We start from the raw sequence: 25,282 nt of genomic DNA, 5'->3' as shown, positions 1-25,282 counted from the left end.
TGGCTGAGTAATTACCTTGAGCCACACTGAACTGTGTGGCAGCCCCAGTATTTAAGAGGCAGAGGTCGAACTGAGACGGTGAAGTTTTGACATCTCTACCTCAGCCAGAAGCAGGGTGCCACCCCACAAGGGGTTATGGGCTTTAAAATCACCCAAAAGTAGGAAAGGTTTAGGGAGTCGATCAATCAGTGCAGCTAATACATTCAGGAATATTGCACCATCTGGAGGAAGATGCACATTGTAGACAGTTATTTCCTGTGTCGTCCTTATTCTGACAGCCACAGCTTCAAGATGGGTTTGAAGGGGCACAGTTTCACTACAGACTGAGTTTAGGACATAAACGCTAACTACACCTGACACTCGATTAGAGTCACTACGGTTCCTATAATATCCCTTATAGCCACGAAGAGCAGGGGTCTGCATTGCTGGAACCAGGTTTCCTGGAGGGCAATGCAGAAAGCAGGTGTAAAGCTTAACATTTGCCATAGCTCAGCCAGGTGGTGGAAAAAACTGCTGCAATTCCACTGGAGGATGACGCCATTGTGAGACTGGGAAGGCATGGAACATTCAAAGAGGCAGTTTACACATCAGGGTCACCTGCTGCCACCAACTTATTGTCTAAGCAGTCTATATCCATTGTGTCTGAGGGTCTGGCAAGATCTAGGTCCTCAGCGGATGCCAGAATCTCCACCTCATCTGCAGACGCAGAGCTTGTAGGCAGCAGTGGTGTGGGTGCCACCGCAATTTCCTTGGTCTTGGGGATCTTCTTTTTGGATTTATCTCGCTGCTCCTTGGGTTTCCCTGGCTGGAAGGACTTCACCGATTCTGTCTCTGGGACTGAGGATGAGCGTGAAGCCCTACTACCAGCTGCTTTTGGGCTATTCAGCCACTGGTGGGTGTCATCTTTTGCACTAGCAGAAACCTGGGAAGGGAGTGACCCAAGGGACCCCTTCATAGTGAGAGGAACCAAAAAACACCTACACTTCTCTAGCGCAGAAGTGAGGACCGATATCCCCGATGGTTGGAGGGTGTTGCTCCCAAACTAGGTGGTGCAGCAGCAACAGGGAGGCAAGTGCCCCCCCACCATCAAGGGGGCAGGTGTAGTCTTCCGGCTCTGAGAGATGACTGGAGGTACAGGACGTAGGCATTCAAATTTCCTCTTAGCCTCAGTGTAGATCAGTTGGTCCAGGGTCTTGTACTCCATGATTTTCCTTTCTTTCTGGAGAATCCTGCAGTCAGGCGAGCAAGGCGAATGGTGCTCTCTGCAGTTGACAGAGATGGGAGGCGGGGCACATGGAGTATTGAGATGTAATGGGTGTCCGCAATCTCGACATGTGATGCTGGGAAGTACAGTGGGAAGACATATGGCCAAACTTCCAGTATTTAAAGCACCGCATTGGGGGAGGGATATAGGGCTTTACATCACAGCAGTAGACCATCACCCTCGGAGGCCATTATGAAGGCATCGGTGGCAACCTGATTATTACTCGGATCCCGGTGGACACGCCGAACGAAATTTACACCTCGCCACTCTAAATTGCCATGCAGCTCATCGTCAGGCTGCAAAAGAAGGTCCCTGTTAAATACAATACAGAAACATCCCCCAGCTTGTCACAAGCGAGTAATGCCCGTGACCGGGCAGAGGATGCTGTTTTCATCACGACTGACCCAGATCTCATTTTGGACAAGCCCTCCACCTCCCCAAACTTTCCTCTAAATGCTCAACAAAAAACTGAGGCTTCATCGTCATGAAAGATTCCCCATCAGGTCTCGAACATACGCAGTACCGGGGCAAATAAGAGCCACTGCCATCCTTAGCCTGACGTTCCTTCCATGGTGTGGCCAGGGAGGGGAACGGTTTGGGGCGGTACTTCTGTGCGTTGAATTGAGCCCGTGAACGCTTAGAGACTGCTGGTGTTCGACCACCGGAAAAGAGCAGTTGTTTAGAGTTAATACAAGGAAGTATGAAAGGAGGAAGATAGAGCTGCTGGATGAAATGAGAGAGAATGAGGTACAGAAGTTCTATGAGAGATTTAGACAACGGAAGAGAAGACTGCAATGAGAAGTATTCTATAAGGATAAAGATGGAAATCTAGCTGTAGATAAAAGTTAAGCTTTGGGAAAATGGTAAGAATATTTTACTGAAATATTCGATGGAAAGGGGGAGATAACAGACAAGAAATCTTGAAACATTGAATAAGGAAGAGCAGGAACCAGACTTGGAAATGGAAAGCCAAAGCACCAGACTTGAAGGGAGTGAAGAATGCAATCAGAAATTAAAAAATAACAAAGCTGCAACAGGCCAAATTATTAAAATTTGTGGGGGAAGAATGATGGAGATAACTGTTAATGAATTAATAAAGAAGATGTGGATAAAGGATACAGGTTGGAATTTGGGAATATGCCACCAATTACATAAGGAAGATGAAAAGTCAAACACTGCAGCCATTACTGTGGAATTTCTATCTTAGATACAACATATCAGGTGTTCAGTAAGATTTTAGCTTCATGGGTAGAATGCCGATGGAAACTGTACTGGTACATTATCCAGCTGGATTTAGGAGAAATAGACTGACAATGGGCCAGACATTTTTAATGAAACAAATGCTAGAGAAACTTTACGAATATGACCAACAAATGCATCAGAAGTAAATTGATTTTAAACAAGGATACAACAGCTTAGACCAAAAAATTAGCAAACAACAGCCTAGAACCGAAGTATGAATGATTTTAGAATGCCACAAAAATTTGTTAGGATGACAGAAATTATGATAAAAGCAACAGTTTCCAAGGTCAGAATAGAACAAGAACTGTTAGGAGAGTTCCATGTAGGAAGGAGGCAGAGGCAGGGAGATGTAATCTCAGTGCGACTTAACTTAGTACAAGAGAATATAATTCAGCAAATGCCAACATGCCCAGGGGACAAACATCTAACCATTAGTTCCAGGTGGTTGCATACATTGATGAAGTAGCATTAGTTGCAAGGAATGTCATGAGCTTTCAGGGATATTATGCTGCATTAGAAGGAGCAGCATGGAAGTTAGCACTGAAAGTGAATACAGGTAACCAAGGTATATGATAAGAGATCCTGCAAGGAATAGAAGAGAGACTTCAATAAAAATAAATAGGAAAACTATCAAAGAGTGGAGGAGTTTAAATATCTAGGTTCAATAATAACAGAAGATAACAGGACATCTGTACAAATTCAACAGAGGATAGCAAGTGGAAAACAATGCCATTGCTCCCTGCAGAATATATTCAAGTCCAGAAATATTAGTGGGAACACAAAAATCAAAACATATTTGACTATATTATGATCTATAGTAACGTATAGATTAGAAGGCTGGGTGATGATTGTAAAAGAAGAAGACTGGTTATTGGGCTGGGAAAAGAACATTCTGAAAGGTAAATGTGGCAGTGAGAGAGGAAGAAAGCTGGAGAATAGGACAAGTGCTGAACCACAAACATTTTTTGTCAGATGATCATTGTAGTGAAAATCATGCCAGGAAGAACAAGATGGGTTGGTCACTTTCAGAGAATGCTAGAAACTCTTGAGTGTTAAGGGAGTGTTAATAGGGGAGCATGAGGGCAGGAGGAGAAGAGGAAGACCCAGGGAAGGATGGATTGAAGATATGAAAGAGGACTTCAAACCAATGGGAGTCAGGAATCAGAGAAGGAAAGCAATGGACAGAGAAGAATGGAAACACGTGACAAAAGAGCACAAGGTTCTAAAAGAACTGTAGTATTGACCAGAAAGCGTCTTCAACACTGTAGCACTAGAGGAAGTTATACTACAGTTGACTCAGTAGACTCCAAAACACTGCAAAACTTGGAATTTTCTAGGACCCATCTCATATAGGTGAAGAAGGGATGAGCATTGAACTTCAAATCTTTGGATTGGTAATCTGACATCCACCAAGTCCTCACCATAAACTATTAACCAGTCAACACAAGAATCATACAGAATCACTAACATATTCTTGACAGTCACTTCCATATGCCAATTTAAACACTGAAATAGGCAATAAATAAAATGTGAAAGGATAAAAGGACATGCAAAATATTGAAGAGGATAATCTGGGGGAAAGAGGGATGGCATGCCCGAGGCTTAAAATCAAACTAATGTTTCTTCTCATAGTTGCAATAATACCTTCTTCTGTCGGTAATGTGGGCTTAACTTCATGCATGGCACTGCTTTCCATGAACTGGTCATCCATTCCATCTTGATCTTCCAGATCAGCCAAAAGTTCATCAGCCAAAGACATGGTGCCACCTTAGTATCTCTGAAAAAAGCAATGACAATTATGAACAACAAATGGGAAATATTAGAAAACTAAAAATTTTGATATTTAATTAACTAGAAGTTATTCTGTTTAATGCCTTCATGTACTCAATTATTTCCTTCTATACTAGCAAGAACGGACAGCTGATATAATCACGTTTTGTTACATCATAAAAATTTTTAGCAAAATGTGTCACTGGGACACTTGTTGAAATCAATCTATCACTTTCATAATAATAAAATCTAGTTTCACAATTCTGTATATTATAACACACGTTTCAGAAGCTGCTTTGGAAGTTCTTCCTACACATCATCAGTAGCGAACAATACAACAGTGGCTTGCATGTACTTAGTGTTACAGAATCTGACAGTAGAGGAGTATGCCGTATGTCCTAGATTCAATTAACCACCTTCTCTGCCCAAGTTATAAATAATCTGACAAAGAGTTCACATGTGTTTACATTATATGCAACCACCCCCTTCAACCATAATCTTCTTTCCATTCTCTACCGTTTCCCCACTATGCATCACCACAGCAAGGTAGAAAAGGTTCCAAGCAAGAATGTTCTATTACTAACCACAGCCTCACCACTGGGTCATGATAAGTCATCAAATACTATTTTTTTTTATCAATCCGTGTACAAATACTGCTGAGTACCAAGAAATGGTTTATACTTGTAACATTATGTATTAAATTTGCTAGCAGACTGAAATGTGTCCTGAAAAAGGATTCGAATCTAGGATGGTTGGTTGAGTTGTTTGGGGGGAGGACACCAAACAGCAAGGTCATCATGGATAAGGAACGGAAGTTGGCTGTGCCCTTTCAAAGGAACCATCACGGCATTTGCTTGGAGCGATTTAGGGAGATCACGGAAAACCTAAATCAGGATGGCCGGATGTGGGATTGAACCGTTGTCCTCCCAAATGAGAGTCCAGTGTACTAACCACTGCGCCACCTAACTCTATCGAATCTGGGACATTTGCCTTTTGCAGCAGGTGTTACACCGACTCTGCTATCCAACAACCACAACTCAGAACCCGCCCCAGCATCTTTACTTCCACCAGTACCTGTCTCCTAAGCTCGAAACTTCCCTAAAGTTCTCTCACTCATCTTGTGGGACTAGCAAAAGAAAGACATGTTAGTCCCACAATGTGTATGGGAGAACTGCTGTGAAGTTTGGGATGTAAGAGAAAGGCAATGATAAAAGTAAAGCTGTGACATTGGGTTACAAGTTTTGCTTGGATAGTTCATATTGCAGGGCACTTACCTGCAAAAGGCAAACGTCCCAGGTTTGAGTCTCAGTCTGGCACACAGTTTTAACTGCCTGAAAGTTAAATTAGGGCACACACTTTTGCAGAGTGAAAATTCAATGCACATGTTAAAACATATTTTACACCATTTCCAAACGTCGATAACAGAAATAGTGTGACAATGTTCTTATAAACAAATTACATGTTGGTGGTTCAATAGACATAGGAGGGTTGTGCTTTGACTATTGAAGGAAGTAATCCAAGTGTCCATGTCAACCAAGGTATAAGATCATGACCAATATTGTAACAGAAAATCATCAAATAACTTAAGAAACAATGGCAGAGGTGTTAAATATTTCCATATTGGTGCACTACAATTTTGTCAAATGACAATGAGTGGCCTGCACAATAGGTAGCAATATCATTACTCTTACATATGAACATAATTGAATGAAGATTTGGCAGAGGCACAAATTCTGGAAATGCTGCTTCATATTATTAAACTCCCCAAACAAGCATCCATTTTAAGTCTTGTTCACTGGCAACAAATCTTGGTTGCCGTTACAGGAACTTTTGTTGTTGTTGTCACAGCAGCTATGGGAGGGTGAATGGAGGCAGAGGAGAGGGCATGAAAAATGAAAAAGGAAGATGGTAAAAAGGGGACTGAAATGATGGAAGAGTTGTGGGGATCTAGTTAAAAACCACACACACCGTCCAAACAGGCCTTGAAGGGCCAATGGTATTGACTGGCCGCCATGTCATCCTCAACCCTCAGGCATCAACGGATGCAGATGTGGTCAGCACATCGCCCTTCCAGGCATTGTTAGCCTTCATGATCGGTGTTGCTACTTCTTAATCAAGCCGCTTCTCAATTGGCCTCACAATGGCTGAACACACCCTGCTTGTCATCACGACTTGGCAGATTCGGACGGTGACCCATCCAAGAGCTAGCCAAGCCCCAAAACTCTTAACTTCAGTGATCTGATGCGAATCGGTGTTACTAGTGAAAGGAATAAAGAGAAGCAACTGGGGAAGTGGAGTAAAAAATGTGTGAACTGGGAAGGGTGGAAATAACTTAATTAACAGATAATGGGAATGTAAAATGTACAGATTTATTAAAAAGTGCCTCTGGAGTTTCACAAGATGACTGTGCCAAATTTACAAAACATATAGAAAACACATAGACATTGCGATACTGCAGTGCATGCACATCTGCAGGAACAAGCACTGCAGCAACTACAGCTGTCATGAAATACATGAAACATATTCACAATTGTGAAAACGGACAACCTTCATTTCTAATGAAGACAATGAAAATTTGTGTGGGTCCAAGATTTGAACTCGGATTTCCCGCTCCTCAAGTGTGGTCGCCTTAACCACTTCACCTACCTGAGCATGCTTCACGGTCAGACTCATAAATTCATTATACGTATTTTAATTGAAATTTTTATTGAAAGTTGCTTGCCTGGTATTGGCAGATAAATACGATTTTTTATTTATTTATTTACACGTCAAGTTCTGTAGGACCAAATTGAGGAGCAAATCTCCGAGGTCATGGAATGTGTCAGTACATGAAATTACAACATAAAAGTAATAACAGATAAAAAAAAGTTTATGAAACCCAAAAAAGTCATTCTATAAGTTTAAGTAAATGCAATCAACAATACAATAAGAATCAGCTTAATTTTTCAAGGAACTCCACAACATAATAGAAGGAGTGACCCATGAGGAAACTCTTCAGTTTCAATTTGAAAGCGCGTGGATTACTACTAAGATTTTTGAATTTTAGTAGTAGCTTATTGAAAATTGATGCAGCAGTATACACCTTTCTGCACAAGAGTTAAGGAAGTCCGATCCAAATGCAGGGTTGATTTCCATCAAGTATTAACCAAGTGAAGCTGCTTATTCTTGGGAATAAGCTAATATTGTTAACAAGAAATGACAGTAAGGTATATATATTGAGAGGCCAATTCAAAATACTTAGACTTGTGAACAGGGGTCGACAAGAGGTTCGTGAACTTACACCACTTACTGCCCGAACTGCCGATTTCTTAGCCAAAAATATCCTTTTAGAATGGGAAGAGTTACCCCAAAATATAATACCATACAACATAAGCGAATAAAAATAAGCAAAGTAGACTAATTTTCATGTTGAACGATCATTCACTTCGGATACCATTCAAATAGTAAAAATGGCCTAACCTAACCTAACAGTATTAAGTCTTTGAACAAGATCCTGAACGTGGGCTTTCCACGATAGCTTACTATCTATCTGACCACCTAGGAATTTGAACTCTTCAGTTTCACTAATCATATGCCCGTTCTGTGAAATTAAAACGTCAGGTTTTGTTAAATTGTGTGTTAGAAACTGTAAGAACTGAGTCTTACTGTGATTTAGCGTTAGTTTATTTTCTACAAGCCATGAACTTAGGTCGTGTACTGCACTATTTGAAACCGAGCCAATGTTGCACACAAAATCCTTTACTACCAAATGGACAGAAATATTTTAGAGTTACCTGTAATACAAGAGGGTATGTCATTTATATAAATAAGGAACAAGAGTGGCCCCAACATTGATCCCTAGGGCACCCCCTACTCGACAGTACCCCATTCAGACCCCACATCACAGCTGTTATCAACATTGTGATTAATGACATTTTGCTGTCTGTTGCTAAAGTACGAGGTGAACCAGTTGTGAGCTACTCCCTGTATTCTATAATGGTCCAGCATGGGGGGCAATCTTTCGTGATCAACACAATCAAATGCCTTAGTGTCTGCCCCGGTAGCTGAGTGGTCAGTGTGACAGACTGTCAATCCTAAGGGCCCGGGTTCGATTCCCGGCTGGGTCGGAAATTTTCTCCGCCCAGGGACTGGGTGTTGGGTTGTCCTAATCATCATCATTTCATCCTCATCGATGCGCAGGTCGCCGAAGTGGCGTCAAATCGAAAGACCTGCACCGGGCGAACGGTCTACCCGACGGGAGGCCCTAGCCACACGACATTTCCATTTTTATTAAATGCCTTAGTTAAATCAAACAATATGCCAAGCATTTGAAACCTTTTGTTTAGCCCCTCCAGTACCTCACAGAGAAAAGAGGATATAGCATTTTCAGTTGTTAAACGACTTCTAAAGCCGAACTGTACATTTGATAGCACATCGTGTGATATGAAATGATCAATTATCCTTACATACACAGCCTTTTCAATAACTTTTGCAAACATTGATGGCATAGAAATAGGTCTAAAATTATCTACATTATCCCTTTCCCCTTTTTTTTGCGGCTTTACTACTGAGCACTTTAATCGCTCAGGAAACTGACCATTCATAAAGGAAAAATTACAAATATGGCTAAATACTGGGCTAAAATGTACAGCACAGTACTTTAATATTCTGCTAGACAGCCATCATAACCATGAGAGTCCTTAGTCTTCAGTGATTTAATTACTGACTCAATCTCTCTCGTGTGTGTATCACAGAGGAGTATCTCAAACATCAATCTCAGAAAGGCATTTGCCAAGAAAGTTATGCGATTCCTGTAGAAACTAAATTTTTATTTAATTTGCCAGCAATGCTCAGAAAATGATTGTTAAATACTGTATATACATCTGATTTATCAGTAACCGAAATATTTTTACCTTGTGCCTTATATTGTAGACCTTGTGCTGCTGACCACACTTCCTTCACAACTGACCATATGGTTTTAATTTTATCCTGTGAATTAGCTACTCTATTTGCGTACCACATACTCTTTGCCTTCCTAATAACATTTTTAAGCACCTTACAATACTATTTGTAATGGGCTACTGTAGCTTGATTGTGACTACTTTTAATATTTTGATGTAATTCCCGCTTTGTTCTACAAGATATCTTTATCCCACTGGACAGCCACCCGGGCTGCCTATCACTGTTAGTACCCCGTTTAGAACGTACTAATGGAAAGCAACTTTCCAAGAGCAAATATGACATTCGTTTGAGTACAAAAGCCTTTTAGTGTTAAAATTTGTGCATCATGGTCTGAAAGGCCATTCACGCTTTTACTAACAAACCCATCTAGTAATGAAGAATGAATAAAAATATTGTCTGTGGCTGTGCTACTGTTCCACTGCACCCTAGTTGGAAAAAACACAGTCTGCATCAGATCATATGAATTTAGGAGATCTACCAACATCCTTTTTCTTGCACCATCATATACTAAATTAATACTGAAGTCACCACATATAACTAATTTCTGGTACTTCGCATAAAGTGAATCAAGAACCTTCTCTAGCTTGGGCAGAAATGCTCTGAAGTCAGAGTTAGGGGACCTATAAACAACAACAACAATTAGAAGTTTAGTTTCACTACATTCAATTGCCCCTGCACAACATTCAAATATCTGTTCAGTGCAGTGTCGTGATACATCTCTGAACTCAAATTGAATACTTTTTAACGTACTTAGCCACTCCCCCCACCACGCAAGGAACTCCTTGAGAAACAGCCAGCTAATCTGTATCCTGGTAAAGGAAGCCTCTGAATTGTCAAATTATTTAAGTGGTGCTCTGACATGCCAATAATTTGAGAGTCAACATCTATAAGCAGTTCGCTAACTTTATCTCTAATACCTCTTATATTTTGAGAAATAAGTTACTTCCTTCTCTACTTGGAAACACTACATTCTCGGAAGGTGAGCCCTCAGTTAGAGGGACTTCCTTTAAGAAGATATACCTATCAGCTGACTTCAATCTAAAAAAGAGGCAGGTCTTTGCTTAGTAGATGAACCACAAACAAAAATTGAAAAACTACATACTGACATCAACAAGATACATAAAAATATAAAATTCACAATTGAAAGAGAACAGGACAACCAAATTAATTTTATGGACATAACAATCAAAAAAGAAAACAATAAGCTTATGTTTGAAATTTACCGTAAACCCACAGCAACGGACATTGTCATTCCCCAATCCTCGAACCGCCCACACGCACAAAAGCAAGCAGCACCTCGACATATGCTCCATAGAACCAACACAGTACCACTCACCAAAGCAGATAGCAGCCCCCCCCCCCCCCAAAACAAAAGGGGGTGGGGGCAGAAAGCTCCAAACCACAAATAACAACACAACAGAACCAAACACAAACGCACAGTCCCATAACAACTACACAGGATAATCATAAAAAGATGAAAGAAAACACAAGATGGTACACAATGACATACAAACACAAACTCACCCATAAAATCACCAACATTTTCAAAAGACAGGGAATAAACATAGCATACACAACAGACAATTCTGTACAAAAATACACCCCAAAACTGACAAAAAACAGAGACATACCAGAAAGCAGGTATATAGCAGTTACAGTGTAACACTTGTGAAGGCACATACATAAAGCAAACAGGGAGAACGTTTGATGTCAGATACAAGGAACACTTGAGAGCACGGAAATATGGGACAAACCACTCCACATCTGCAGAGCACCTAAGAGAAAATGACCACAAACCAACCACTAGAGAAGATGACATGAGAATAATTAGAATCAACAATAAAAAGCACCTTCTGACCATGCAAGAAAATTACCACATACATAAAACCAAAGTAGAGGGGAAAATCCTGTTGAATGACTAAGTACACATGCCAAGCAATTCACTATTTACACTAATAGATAAAATAATAGAATAATGTTCGCAAAAAGGATCAATACAATAATACTGCCCAATGTAATAATAATAGAACCCAACATCGTTACACTCACTGATCCATAACCCCTCCCCAGAACATTGAAACGAATAGTCGAAACAGCTGTCACCAAAGTTTTCAGCCACTCACTAACAGCTAGTACAACTGCCCCCCCCCCCCCCCCCATCCCTACAAAAAAAATCAGCTCTATCGCCCCCTCTCTCTCACTCATTCACACACACACAGTATAAACATCATAAACAGAAGTTAGTAACGTACATATACTTTGTTAGGTTGGCAACAAATAGGTAAACATACCGAAGACGATGAAACATGTAATGGCGTCGCATTATTTACGCTGTGAAAAGAAGTGTACGACGAAATAGTTGTATCGAGTGACAGAAGAACAACAGTCCACCACAAAAAAGAGTGAGAAACATGGTGAACAGTGTGTGGATGGCGAAAACACAAAGATGTGAATATGGCCAGGGATAAAAGTGGTAGTGCGACCTCCAGACCAGATGTGAGGAAACGCTGATGAACAAATCGTAAGTAATTACATTTTTACAAAAAAATCACAAAGTGAACTGTTTGATCATCTATAACTAACAAAACTGTATCATTAGAGATCCCACTGATGATGCCTTAGAAGAGGAGAAGGCGAAACACGTTTGAGATAACTAAAATAACTAGCAGCAGGAAAAGGCAGTCCGATTCGCAAAACAAGAACATCTAACAGTTTTCTTTACTGATAAATTTTCAGTTTCCTCTTCGTCACTGGTCAGTTCTGGTATGGGAATTCTTTCATGACCCCTATCACTTGGTTTGGTATATTCTTCGATGATGTCTTCTTCATTATCATGCTTCTCAGATGATTCCTGTACAGATTCTGGGACCCAGTCCTCAGCTGGTTTACTTTCAAAGTCAAATCTTCCTTTGTAAAAAACAATGTCCCTTCCTGTGACTATTTTTCTTTCCTCTGGACACCAAAGCCTGTAGCCATTAGGACAGTAACCAGTGAAACAGCATTTTAAGGACTTGCCTTCAAATTTCCCTGTTCTCAATTCCTTTGGCACCACTAGATAAGCAATACATGCAAATACTCTCAGCTTACTCAAATTAGGCTTCTCGTTATACCACGTAGCTGCTGCAGGCACCTTTCCTTCCAAAGCCACAGTAGGTGCAAGGCAGTACGAACAGCTTCTGACCAGAACATTTTATCTAATTTACACTGAAGTACCATACAACGAGCTTTCTCAATAACAGTTCTGTTCATTCGCTCTGAAACACCATTTGCTGAGGAGTATATCAGATTGTAAGTTCAAACTGTATTCCTTGTTCTTCAAAAAACTGTTTGAATTCATTTGACGTACTCATGACCACTGTCACAGCACAATCTGCTAATCTTCAAGTTGAAATGAGCTGTAGCCATGGTGTGAAACATCTTCAGGTAGCGTGTTACCTCTGACTTCGATTCCAGAGCATAGGCCACTGTGAAATGTGTAAAGTCGTCGACAAACGTGAGCACATACTTCTTTCCGTTGAATGATTCCGGTGCAATTGGCCCACACAGATCACTGTGGATCAACTGAAGAGGTCTGGTGGCTCATTTCCTATTGTGACTGTATGGCAGCTGTGATTGTTTTCCTTCAACACAATTTGAACATTGATCCGTGGAGATTGTTGAAGTGTCCAGTTCCATACCATCACTTGTGACTGGAGGCGTTTAATGTTATCATAACTCAAATGGCCTGCTATGCCACAGTTTCGCATTAGTAGCAGTTGAAGCAGCTGCCAAGTCTTTTCGTTGCAAAAACAATAGAACATATAACTGAGATTCATTCCTATTTGCAATGGCAGCAATTTCTTTTCCTTTTTTAATTAAACCTTGAGACTTTTCAAATGTGATACTAAAACCATTCATTTGCAGTTTTCTAACTGACAGCAAATTATAATTAAGATCAGGCACAGATAAAACATCTTTAAATGTTTTACCACACTAGTCACTTTAATTTCTCCTTTCACTTTAGCCTCAAGAAAAATGCCTGACTTAGCTGTTGTTGTGGTCTTCAGTCCTGAGACTGGTTTGATGCAGCTCTCCATGCTACTCTATCCTGTGCAAGCTTTTTCATCTCCCAGTACCTACTGCAACCTACATCCTTCTGAATCTGCTTAGTGTATTCATCTCTTGGTCTCCCCCTACAATTTTTACCCTCCACGCTGCCCTCCAATACTAAATTGGTGATCCCTTGATGCCTCAGAACATGTCCTACCATCCGATCCCTTCTTCTGGTCAAGTTGTGCCACAAACTTCTCTTCTCCCCAATCCTATTCAATAATTCCTCATTAGTTATGTGATCTACCCATCTAATCTTCAGCATTCTTCTGTAGCACCACATTTCGAAAGCTTCTATTCTCTTCTTGTCCAAACTATTTATCGTCCATGTTTCACTTCCATACATGGCTACACTCCATACGAATACTTTCAGAAATGACTTCCTGACACTTAAATCAATACTGGATGTTAACAAATTTCTCTTCTTCAGAACCCCTTTCCTTGCCATTGCCAGCCTACATTTTATATCCTCTCTACTTCGACCATCAGTTATTTTGCTCCCCAAATAGCAAAACTCCTTTACTACTTTAAGTGCCTCATTTCCTAATCTAATTCCCTCAGCATCACCCGACTTAATTAGACTACATTCCATTATCCTTGTTTTGCTTTTGTTGATGTTCATCTTATATCCTCCTTTCAAGGCACTGTCCATTCCATTCAACTGCTCTTCCAAGTCCTTTGCTGTCTCTGACAGAATTACAATGTCATCGGCGAACCTCAAAGTTTTTATTTCTTCTCCATGAATTTTAATACCTACTCCGAATTTTTCTTTTGTTTCCTTTACTGCTTGCTCAATATACAGATTGAACAACATCGGGGACAGGCTACAACCCTTTCTTACTCCCTTCCCAACCACTGCTTCCCTTTCATGTCCCTCGACTCTTATAACTCCCATCTGGTTTCTGTACAAATTGTAAATAGCCTTTCGCTCCCTGTATTTTACCCCTGCCACCTTTAGAATTTGAAAGAGAGTATTCCAGTCAACATTGTCAAAAGCTTTCTCTAAGTCTACAAATGCTAGAAACGTAGGTTTGCCTTTCCTTAATCTTTCTTCTAAGATAAGTCGTAAGGTCAGTATTGCCTGACTTAGCTACTACGATTTTAATTGGCTGTTCCAGTTTCCTTAAATTAGTGAGAGGTATCTTACTGTTAGTCAAATGGTTCACATGGCTTTAAGTACTATGGGACTTAACATCTGAGGTCATCAGTCCCCTAGACTTAGAACTACTTAAACCTAACTAACATAAGGACATCACACACAACCATGCGAGAGGCAGGATTCGAAGCTGTGACCATAGCAGCAGCGCAGTTCTGGACTGAAGTGCCTAGAACTGCTCAGCCACAGCGGCCATCTACTGTTAATCAGATGCTCCATTGCTCCAGAGTTCAAGAACCAATTTATGTAGTTCGTTGACTGATCTTCATTTGATGCTGCAAAACAAAACTCATCTTCCTCTATGACGTTAGCTATGACCACAGAGCTGCCAATTCCCGAGTTCTTGTTTGTTACCTTAACTCTACAATTAGCCCTTTTATGTCCAGGCTTTCCACAACAGTGACAAGTAAACTTGAAAGAGGTTCCTTGTTGACTTCTTTCTTTATTGGCGTCTGACGAACCCTTTTTTAGATACCATTGAGTCTGAAAAGCTGTAGGAGGTGGCGTTTCATCATTTTTGTTTTAGCCGACGACTCCCTTCCACTTCAATTCTTCATCCAGTAGCCTATTTTTCACAGAGCTCAGCGTCAAGTCTTTCATTGAGAGAGTTTCGATTGCAGTGACCACTACATTGTATTCCGCAGGCATCGTTTAAAGCAAATGGCACACTATGTCCGATTCTTCGACAGTAGCTCCAGTCGAACATAAATCACGAATCAGTTTATCAAACTCCAGAAAGTGGTTAATTAGCAAATCATCTGTTGCGTTAAATTTCATAGTTAACATTTGTTTTCTCAACAGAAGTTGACCAGCAATTCCTTCTCTCTACAACGTATTACACAGAGAGGTCCATAAATCAAAAGAAGTTACCTTATCTTTCGCGTATTCCAAGTGACTAGTCGGCAATGCGTTGAACAAGATGAGACTTACATTTACGAGCTTGTTTAGCCATTTTAGCCAATCATGTTTCCTTTGCAGCATGCTGCATGTTCTCCTCTCCAGTGACAAATTCCACCTTTGTGAGATAATTCACTTGCACAAATGGTAATAGTTCCAGTTCCTCAAAGAGAATTTCCATTCTGAATTTCCAGTTGTTGAAATTCGTTCCATCGAATAAAGGAATATGACATTTTTCCACTTCAATTGCCATCTCAGCTTAACTTTTACTTGGGGCAAGTATTTATCGCAGGTTCCGTTTATTTAAAACAAACCTGGGCCCATAACCTGCTATATTTCAGTTTCTTATGATAAAATAACACACATTAAGTTAAAAACTATTAGATGGTTTTTATTAAACTGAAAGGTGTAACAGAACAACTGAACAAAAATGCCTGTTTTACTCTCTGATGGTACACCACTTAACGGGTGAATCATTAAAATTGCAATCTTAACAGAGGTGTTGGCCAAACGAACAAAATTTCTTTTTTCTTGCTCTTTAAAGTGTATGCAACATGAGTTCACCCATCATCACTTCAAGTCCAAAAAATTTCTTCTGAATTCCTTTCACAGGAGTAGTTTGTTTGGACCATTCTTCTTTTTTTATGCTCACAGAATTCTTCAATTTCCTCTTTGGACAAAAGAATGAGGGGTGTGGATATGTAAGATTTCACGACTCTCATAAAATCCTCATCATTCTGAATCACAGCTCCATTTGGTCTAGAAAGAATATATTTTGTAGCATGGTGCTTCAGCAGGCTGCCTACACCACATCACAAGGCCTCTTTCTGTGACCAATAGCACTGTATACCCAGTCAGTTGGCACAAGCAACTTACTCAATTCAAACAACTGGTAACGATTTTTAAAAAGACTAGGAGCACCATCAGAAATAATGATGATCTTCTCTGCCCCTGTTTGCAGTTGAAGAATTTTGCACATTACTAGCAAACCACGTGCTGAGTCATGTCCTGTGCCATCACTTATAACTGCAACACAATGGTGTTCTTATTTTGAAAATATGTCACTCCCATAAAAATTGAAACCTGGTCATTACTCCAATGATACTCTTGTACTTCTTGTGGGAGAATTACAGACCAGTTCTCAGCAAAACCACAGTGAAGCACTAAACATAGTTCTTCAGCTTCTACAAACTCTTTTCACTTAGACTGCAATGTGTTGTTGCTGTTGTTGCAATTTCTTCAAATATTGACGTGTTACTGGTTTCACTGGCCATTTACCAAGTTCATCAATGAAACTGTCAAAGGCAACAGTTTTCTCAATTAGTTTATTTTCCTCCCATGGTGCATCTGAAATTTCTGCAGAGTTATCTGCTATATCTTCCAGGCCAAGTGTCTGTAAAGACAGTCTTCCCTTTCCCCATCAGTCACCACATTCTTGAAACAAACAAGTCTCTCATTTTATGTCACAGACTACTAATGACATAACACGCCCAACCAAGGTGTCATATGTCACATGCTTCAGTAAGTTCTTCAGAGTTACTACACAAAGTTCAAAATTTGCACAGTACACACATAAACAGACATCTCTAGGTGGGTGTGGAACTACCCACTTAGGTCGTAGTGCATAAAATTTTGGTGTTCCAATATGGGAAGTTGTATAGAGTTGCTCTCATAAATTGCAAAAGTTTCTTTAATACTGGAAGTCATGTATCTCTTCACTTTCACAACTTTTTGACCTTCAACTGCTACAGTTGCAGTGTCTTTTTTGTTGGTACTCTGGCAAGAACAGTCCCATTTATCTTCCAGATAAAATGACTGTACTATCTGAACTTGAGCTGCTTCTACAGGATGACCTTAATAGGGATCTGGTCTTCCAAAGACTCCTCTTACAGACCTCACATTTCTTCATTTGTTTACGATTTACCTTGATACTGATGGAAAGTGGTTCAAAATTGTTTTCTTTGAAAATGTCTCTGGAATAATAGTTACAACTTGCACCTTTTCACTGTAGAATGCACAATATTCAACAGCTGAACTGATAGTTGTGAAAAATTCCTGGCAAGAGGTGCAAGAGTGCTTTGGTTCATTTTTGTCTGAACATGGATTTTCTACTTTGAAGAGTGTGGTCAGTTTTACTGTAATGTATTCATATGTAGCTTTAGTAATTTCTCTGCGCTTTGTTGACGCACAGAGCTTATGACTCAACTCCACTTACCACGGTTTCTTAACACGACTAACACCTACCTCTGTAGTACTACTGATGCAAACTCTGCATCATTTGCACCAGTGGAGGTTTCATCTTGTTCAGATACTATGATTGTTGTTATTCTGTCAAAACATTTAGAACACAAAAAGTTGTCACTGGAAACATCTTCACTTGGAAACAGAGTCTTCAAATGAGAACACTTATTCCCAAGCTGAACAAAGCCTGCTTTTTGTTTGTCTCATATATCACTCTTTTTATGGAGATGCTAATAGTCAGCATACTTTACTCTCCTGTGGCGCCAGTCAGAAGACATTTCAAACAGTTCTTTTCATAAAACACACGACAACTACGCCAATTGGCAAATTCCTCATGAAAACACAGATCTCACTGGATGGTCTCAGTTTTTTTAGAAGCCTCTTCAGTAAACAAATTAGCACTGTACAACTGCAATACAGAAACCTGCAATGAACAAGCACGACAAAGAAACTAACAAGAAACTACAACAAAGTGTAAGAAATATTTGGAACAATGAAAAGAAATAACAGCAACAAAGAAAATGATAAGAAGTAACTGCAACAAAGACAACAGAAATAAATACTGTAACAAAGAAATTAATAAGAAACAACTTCAGTGAAGACACATATTACCCTTGAAAGTTAAAAAACATGATTTTTTAAAATAAAACCTGTCCAACTTGAAAGTGGAAGCTCTCCTTTACAGAGAATATGGTACTACATGGTACTATTCAATAGGGAAAAAAAATCTCCCTTTTCTGGATTGGCCTTTTTGAAAACAAAATTCTTTTCTATTAATTATAGAAAAAAATCAAAAGGCAACAATACAAGAACCATGACAAATATGTCCAAATGGTGGATAACATTGTAATCATAAATCAAATATCTTTCACATAAAAAAAAGCTCAAATAAAAATCTAGAACTGTTACAGAGATACAGCATTTAAAAAAAAATTCCGAAATTCGCACCTTCAAAATGGTGTTTGCAGTGCCACCTTTAAGGCCTATATCTCGGGGCAGAAATTTTTTTGCAGAAAACAAAAAATACATGTTTCTTACTTACCCGTGAATTTTAACATATGCTACATTCAATTACAACCGAGACTATGAAGGTAACACCCCTGCCCGAAGTGATACGGATTATGCCAGCTGCTTACTGCGTAGTAGTTGTACGACTGTTCAATTATTATTCTGGCTTTAGCTGAAATGGATGCATTTGGACCACTTATCTAACTAAGGTCTATACTACTTTAACATTAGCATACTGTCCAAGTTATGGCATAGGGCAGTATTGTAAAGTCTAACACTTTTGGTCACATCATTTTTTTTATTTTGGGTTTCAAAAAATGAAAAACTGGCCAATTTTCCAACATCTAAAGAATACATTTGACTGTAAATCCGAAATTATAGAAACAAGGGCACTTATGCCCGGAGGCAAGAGGGGACCCGATACCCCAGAGGCAAAGGAAAAAATACAGTGTACAGTGTAATCAGGTGTTTTTCTTTCAAGAAAATGGTTTAAGATCCAGTATTGGATGGGTTTTTAACTTGGTCATAACTGTAAACTTACTATGGCTATTTACAAGTCATAATTTTTCTTTGAAAATATCAAAAATACTCCATACATCCAGGTCAACCCTAACCCCCCCCCCCCCCCTCCAAACTATTGTATGGGTGCTCTTTATAGATGCTAAACCGCTCACCCAGTTGTCATTTTGAAGCTCTTAAACAGTGTTTGAATTTGATACGCAACACATCAATAAGGTGAGATTAACTTCATCTTTAAAAAATTCAATAATTTTTATCTTTCATAATCTGAAGAACCACCCAATGTTTTTGAAAAATATTTTTCCTACAAATTTCTATTTGCCTTTGATCAAATTTGAATAAGTAGAAAGGAGGGGTTAAAAGAGAGATTAATTTTTAAGTATAGTACTGGGCACTGATATTTCTTAGCACCTCATATTGTAAGGAATGTTCACCAATTAAAAAGTATGGAATTTTCATTGTATCTTTTATTCTACTGCTGGATGGAAGTTTTTTCAGTGTTGTGCTCACAGATATCCATGTTGCTGCTGTTGTCTTCAATCCGAAGGCTGGTTTCATGCAACTATCCATACTACTCTACCTCGTGGAAGCCTCTTCGCCCCAAATACGAACTACAACTTACATCTTTCTGAATCATCTAATCACCTAATCTTCAGCATTCTTATGTAGCACCACATTTCAAAAGCTTCTAGTGTCTTCTTGTCTAAACTTTTTATCATGCATGTTTCACTTTCATACATGGCTACAATCCATACAAATAATTTCAGAAAAGACTCCCTAACACTTACATATACACAATCAGCCAGAACATTAGGACCACCTATCTAATAGCTGGTATGTCCACCTTTGGCACAGATAACAGTGGCAATGCATAGTAGGTCGCTGGAGAGAGTTGACACCACATCTGCACATACAAGTCACCTAATTCCTGATAATTTTGGGAGGGGAAGAATGTGCTCTCAGTCACACCCCAGATGTATTTGATCAAGTTCAGATCTGTGGGGACAGCACATCAATTGGAACTCCCCACTGTGTTCCTCGAGCCACTCCATCACGCTCCTGGCCTTGTGACATGGCGCACTGTCTTTTTGAAAAATGCCACTGCTGTCACGAAACGTGATTGTCGTGGAAGAGTGTATGAGGTCTGTAACCAGTGTATAATACTCCTTGGCTGTCACGGTGTCTTGTACAAGCTCTAATGGAGCCACGGATGCTCACATGAACTTTCCCCAGAGTACAATGGAGCCACTGCCAGCTTGTCTCCATCCCGCAGTACAGGTGTCAAGGAACTGTTCGTCTGGAAGATGACACATGCACACCCTCTCATCAACTTGATCAAGAAGGTATCCAGCCTGCCCAGCCTATGACATCCGACATCTGTATTTAGGGGTGGTCGCCCAAATCCACCAATGTCTGGACATGGTTTCACTTTGGTTTCAGCACATATTGCAGACACTCACCAAGGCACTCCTCAAAGACCTGACAAGCCACGCAGTTTCCAAAATGCTTGTGCCGAGCCTCTGGGCCATCACAGCCTGCCCTCAGCAAACCCAGGTAGATCGCTTGCCTTCCCTATTCTACACACAGACAGCTTGCTCACTGATACTATATGCACAGAGTGTGTGTGTGTTTTAGCAGTCATTCCTTGCCAAGTGACACTGCTATTGCCTGGATGGGTTTATCTCAATAATAGGACGGTGGTCATATTGTTCTGGCTGATCAGCGTATATTTGATGTCAACAAATTTCTCTTCTTCAGACTGCTTTTCTTGCCATTGCCAGTCAGCGTTTTTGTCCCCTCTACTTAGGCAATCAACAGTTATTCTGCTGCCAAATAACAAAACTCATCTACTACCGTAAGTGTCTTGTTTCCTAATCTAATTCCCTCAGTATCGCCTGATTTAATTCAACTACGTTCCATTATCCTTGTTTTGCTTTTGTTGATGTTCATCTTATATCCTCCTTTCAAGGCCATGTCCATTTTGTTCAACTACTCTTCCAAGTCCTTTGCTGTCTTTGACAGTATTACAATGTCATCGGTAATACTTCTAAGTTTTTATTTCTTCTCCCTGAACTTTAATTGCTAGTCCAAATTTTTACTTTGTTTCCTTTACTGTTGCTCAATGTACATATTGAATAACATTGCTGATAGGCTACAACCATGTCTCACTACCTACTCCACCATTGCTTCCCTTTCATGCCTCTCACCTCTTATAATTGCCATCTAGCTAATGTACAAGTTGTAAACAGCCTTTTGCTCCCTGTATTTTACTCCTGCTACCTTCAAAATTTCAAAGAGTGTATTGCATTCAACATTGTCAAAAGCCTTCTCTGAGTCTAAAAATGTTGTAAACATAGGTTTGCCTTTCCTTAAACTATCTTCTAAGAGAAGTCGTGGGGCCACTATTGCCTCGTGTGTTCCGACATTTCTCCAGAGTCAAAACTTATCAACCCCAAGATCAGCCTCTACCAGTTTTCCCAGTCTTTGTGTTACTGTTTTGCAACCACGACTTATTAAACTGATAGTTTGGTAATATTCACATCTGTCAGTATCAGCTTTCTTCGGCATTATGAAGTGTGACAGTATTTCGACTGTCTCATACACCTTGCATGCCAAATGGAAGAGTTTTCTCATGGCTGGCTCTCCCAAGGCTGTAAGTACTTCTGATGGAATGTCATCTACTCCCAGAGCTTTGTTTCAATTTAGGTCTTCCAGTGCTCTGTCAAATTATTTTCACAGTATCATACACCCCCCCCCCCCAAAATCTCATCATGATGAATGTCCTCTTCCAATTCTACAACAAAAAGGTTCAAATGGCTCTGAGCACTACGGGACTCAACTGCTGTGGTCATCAGTCCCCTAGAACTTAGAACTACTTAAACCTAACTAACCTAAGGACATCACACGCATCCATGCCCGAGGCAGGATTCAAACCTGCGACCGTAGCAGTCGCACGGTTCCGGACTGCGCGCCTAGAACCATTTCTACAACATTGCCTTCCAGTTAATTTCCCTCATACAGACATCTACATCTACATCTACATCCATACTCCGCAAGCCACCTGACAGTGTGTGGCGGAGGGTACCTTGAGTACCTCTATCGGTTCTCCCTTCTATTCCAGTCTCGTATTGTTCGTGGAAAGAAGGATTGTCGGTATGCCTCTGTGTGGGCTCTAATCTCTCTGATTTTATCCTCATGGTCTCTTCGCGAGATATACGTAGGAGGGAGCAATATACTGCTTGACTCTTCGGTGAAGGTATGTTCTCGAAACTTTGACAAAAGCCCGTACCGAGCTACTGAGCGTCTCTCCTGCAGAGTCTTCCACTGGAGTTTATCTATCATCTCCGTAATGCTTTCGCGATTACTAAATGATCCTGTAACGAAGCGCGCTGCTCTCCGTTGGATCTTCTCTATATCTTCTATCAACCCTATCTGGTACGGATCCCACACTGCTGAGCAGTATTCAAGCAGTGGGCGAACAAGCGTACTGTAACCTACTTCCTTTGTTTTCGGATTGCATTTCCTTAGGATTCTTCCAATGAATCTCAGTCTGGCATCTGCTTTACTGACGATCAACATTATATGATCATTCCGTTTTAAATCACTCCTAATGCGTACTCCCAGATAATTTATGGTATTAACTGCTTCCAGTTGCTGACCTGCTATTTTGTAACTAAATGATAAAGGATCTATCTTTCTGTGTATTCGCAGCACATTACACTTGTCTACATTGAGATTCAATTGCCATTCCCTGCACCATGCGTCAATTCGCTGCAGATCCTCCTGCATTTCAGTACAATTTTCCATTGTTACAACCTCTCGATACACCACAGCATCATCCGCAAAAAGCCTCAGTGAACTTCTGATGTCATCCACAAGGTCATTTATGTATATTGTGAATAGCAACAGTCCTATGACACTCCCCTGGGGCACACCTGAAATCACTCTTACTTCGGAAGACTTCTCTCCATTGAGAAAAGTAAAAACATAACACCCTCTTCTTTTCCCCAATTCTAGTCAGTGGTTGCCCAATGCTCTCTGTGAAACTCTCAACAATCTTTGGTTCTTTCAGTCAATCCACGTTCCATCTCCTTAATTTCATAGCTTATTGCAATTTCTTTAGTTTTAATCTACAATTCATAACCAATAAATTGTGGTCAGAGTCCACATCTGCCCCTGGAAATGTATTACAAGTTAAAACCTGGTTCCAAACTCTCTATCTTACCATTATATAGTTAATATGAAATCTTCCAGTGTCTCTAGGTATCTTCCACGTATTCTTAAAGTGTCAGCTATGATTAAATTATGCTCTGTGCAAAAATATACCAGGCAGCTGCCTCTCATTACTTTCCTCAAGTCCATACTCAACTACAATATTTCATTCTCTTCCTTTTCCTACTATTGAATTCCAGTCGTCCATCACAATTATCCATACATATTACATCAGATAGCCATATTCAGGGTGTCCCATTTATCTTGACCACCCTAAATAGCTGTTTGTCCAGATGCAAATTACAAAATGTTTCAAGCAAATGTTCTTTAACCATCAGGGGGACATCAATCAGCATGATTGCCTTCATTTTTACAAAGATATGAACAGTGGTATGACTTTTTTAAATGGCACCATGCATTTTTTATTCAGTACTTCATTTCCTCTCCGAGAGACCTATTCAAAAAAGTATCACAGTGTCCATTCACTGAAACACAACGTTATTAATTACATTACACAACATTGACTTTGAGCCTAGGGTCACAAACTCATCCACTTGCTGAAGTTGTCAGAAAACAAATGAAAACCAAGTAAAAACATAACACAAAATTGACTTTGACTCTCTTTTACCATTTCCCAGAAGTAGAACATTCAAAGGTGCTCAAAGTGGTGACCTTGGACACCGATACACTGGTGCACTCACTGAATGAAAGAATTATTTCCTGCTTCTAGTGTTGTCTGCTGAAGAGAATTACAAGCAAGCACAATACGTTCCTGCATGTCCTCTGGAGTAGTTGGAATATTGCGATAGACAACATCTTTAAAGAATCCCCAAAGAAAAAAGATCAGAGGACTTAAATCAGGAGACCAAGCAAGCCAAGTAAAAGTTCCTCCTTGACCAATCCATCTGGCAGGATACCTTCAGTTCAGAACACGACATACACGCAAGGCATTATGTGCTAGACATCCATCGTGTTGATACCACATACCTCCGCCACACACCGTTGGGTGGCTTGCGGAGTATAAATGTAGATGTAGATATGCATTCTGATTCTTAACGGCACTTCATCCAGAAGAGGAGGAAGAATTTGTCTGAGGAAGTTGGCATACACTGTGCCATTTAGACTACCACTGATGAAATAAGGGAAAATAATTTTAGTACCAAGCATCCCACAGCAAACGTTAACCCTCCATTGATGCTGATGTTCCACCTGTCTAAGCCACTGTGGGTTGTCGCTGGACCAATAATGCACCTGTCCTCTGTTTGAGACGGAGCATTCACCGGTAAATAGAACATAGGAGAAGTAGTTCGGGTTGGCGAGCATTTGCTGCTGTGCCCACTAACAGAGGGTTGGGTTGGGTTGGGTTGGGTTGTTTGGGGAAGGAGACCTGACAGCGAGGTCATCGGTCTCATCGGATTAGGGAAGGACGGGGAAGGATGTCGGCCGTGCCCTTTGAAAGGAACCATCCCGGCATTTGCCTGGAGCGATTTAGGGAAATCACGGAAAACCTGAATCAGGATGGCTGGACGCGGGATTGAACCGTCGTCCTCCCGAGTCCCACTAACAGAACTGTACATGATTCTGGAAAGCACTCCCATGCAATTCTTGATGTAGGTGTACATGGTAAGGATGGAACTGATAACATGTAAGAATACAATCTACACTGGTTTTAGGAATGCCAATCTCGTGTTCAAGCTGTCGTGTGCTCATATGTGGACTCCCAGAAATGGAAGTGAGAACAGTAACTTCGACAGCTTCATCTGTGCGAGTGCTATGACGGTTGTGTTGTTGTGGACTGAAACTTCTCGTTTCCTGAAGCGTCGCAACAAGACGAGAAAACATCTGTCGGGAAGGTGGGTTCTTGTCACGATATCGCTATCTGTACAGTTCCGCTGCCTGTGTAGCATTTTGCCTACCTTCATATCTTTGTAAAAAACAAACCT

General features: G+C 40.3%; 1 protein-coding gene across 1 annotated transcript in view; it reads right to left on the bottom strand.

Annotated features, from left to right (window-relative positions):
* The window catches only part of LOC124605780 (U4/U6 small nuclear ribonucleoprotein Prp31), a 74,048-nt gene that overhangs the window by 45,078 nt on the left and 3,688 nt on the right, over nt 1-25,282 (bottom strand). Inside the window, exon 2 of the mRNA XM_047137669.1 lies at nt 4,151-4,283. Coding sequence (XP_046993625.1) covers nt 4,151-4,265 — 115 coding nt within the window. The 5' untranslated portion in view covers nt 4,266-4,283. The remainder of the gene's footprint in view (nt 1-4,150; nt 4,284-25,282) is intronic.

Source organism: Schistocerca americana, chromosome 1 (genome assembly GCF_021461395.2).
Source record: "Schistocerca americana isolate TAMUIC-IGC-003095 chromosome 1, iqSchAmer2.1, whole genome shotgun sequence".
Taxonomy (NCBI): Eukaryota; Metazoa; Arthropoda; class Insecta; order Orthoptera; family Acrididae; genus Schistocerca; species Schistocerca americana.
This window is presented reverse-complemented; position numbering and strand designations above follow the sequence as displayed.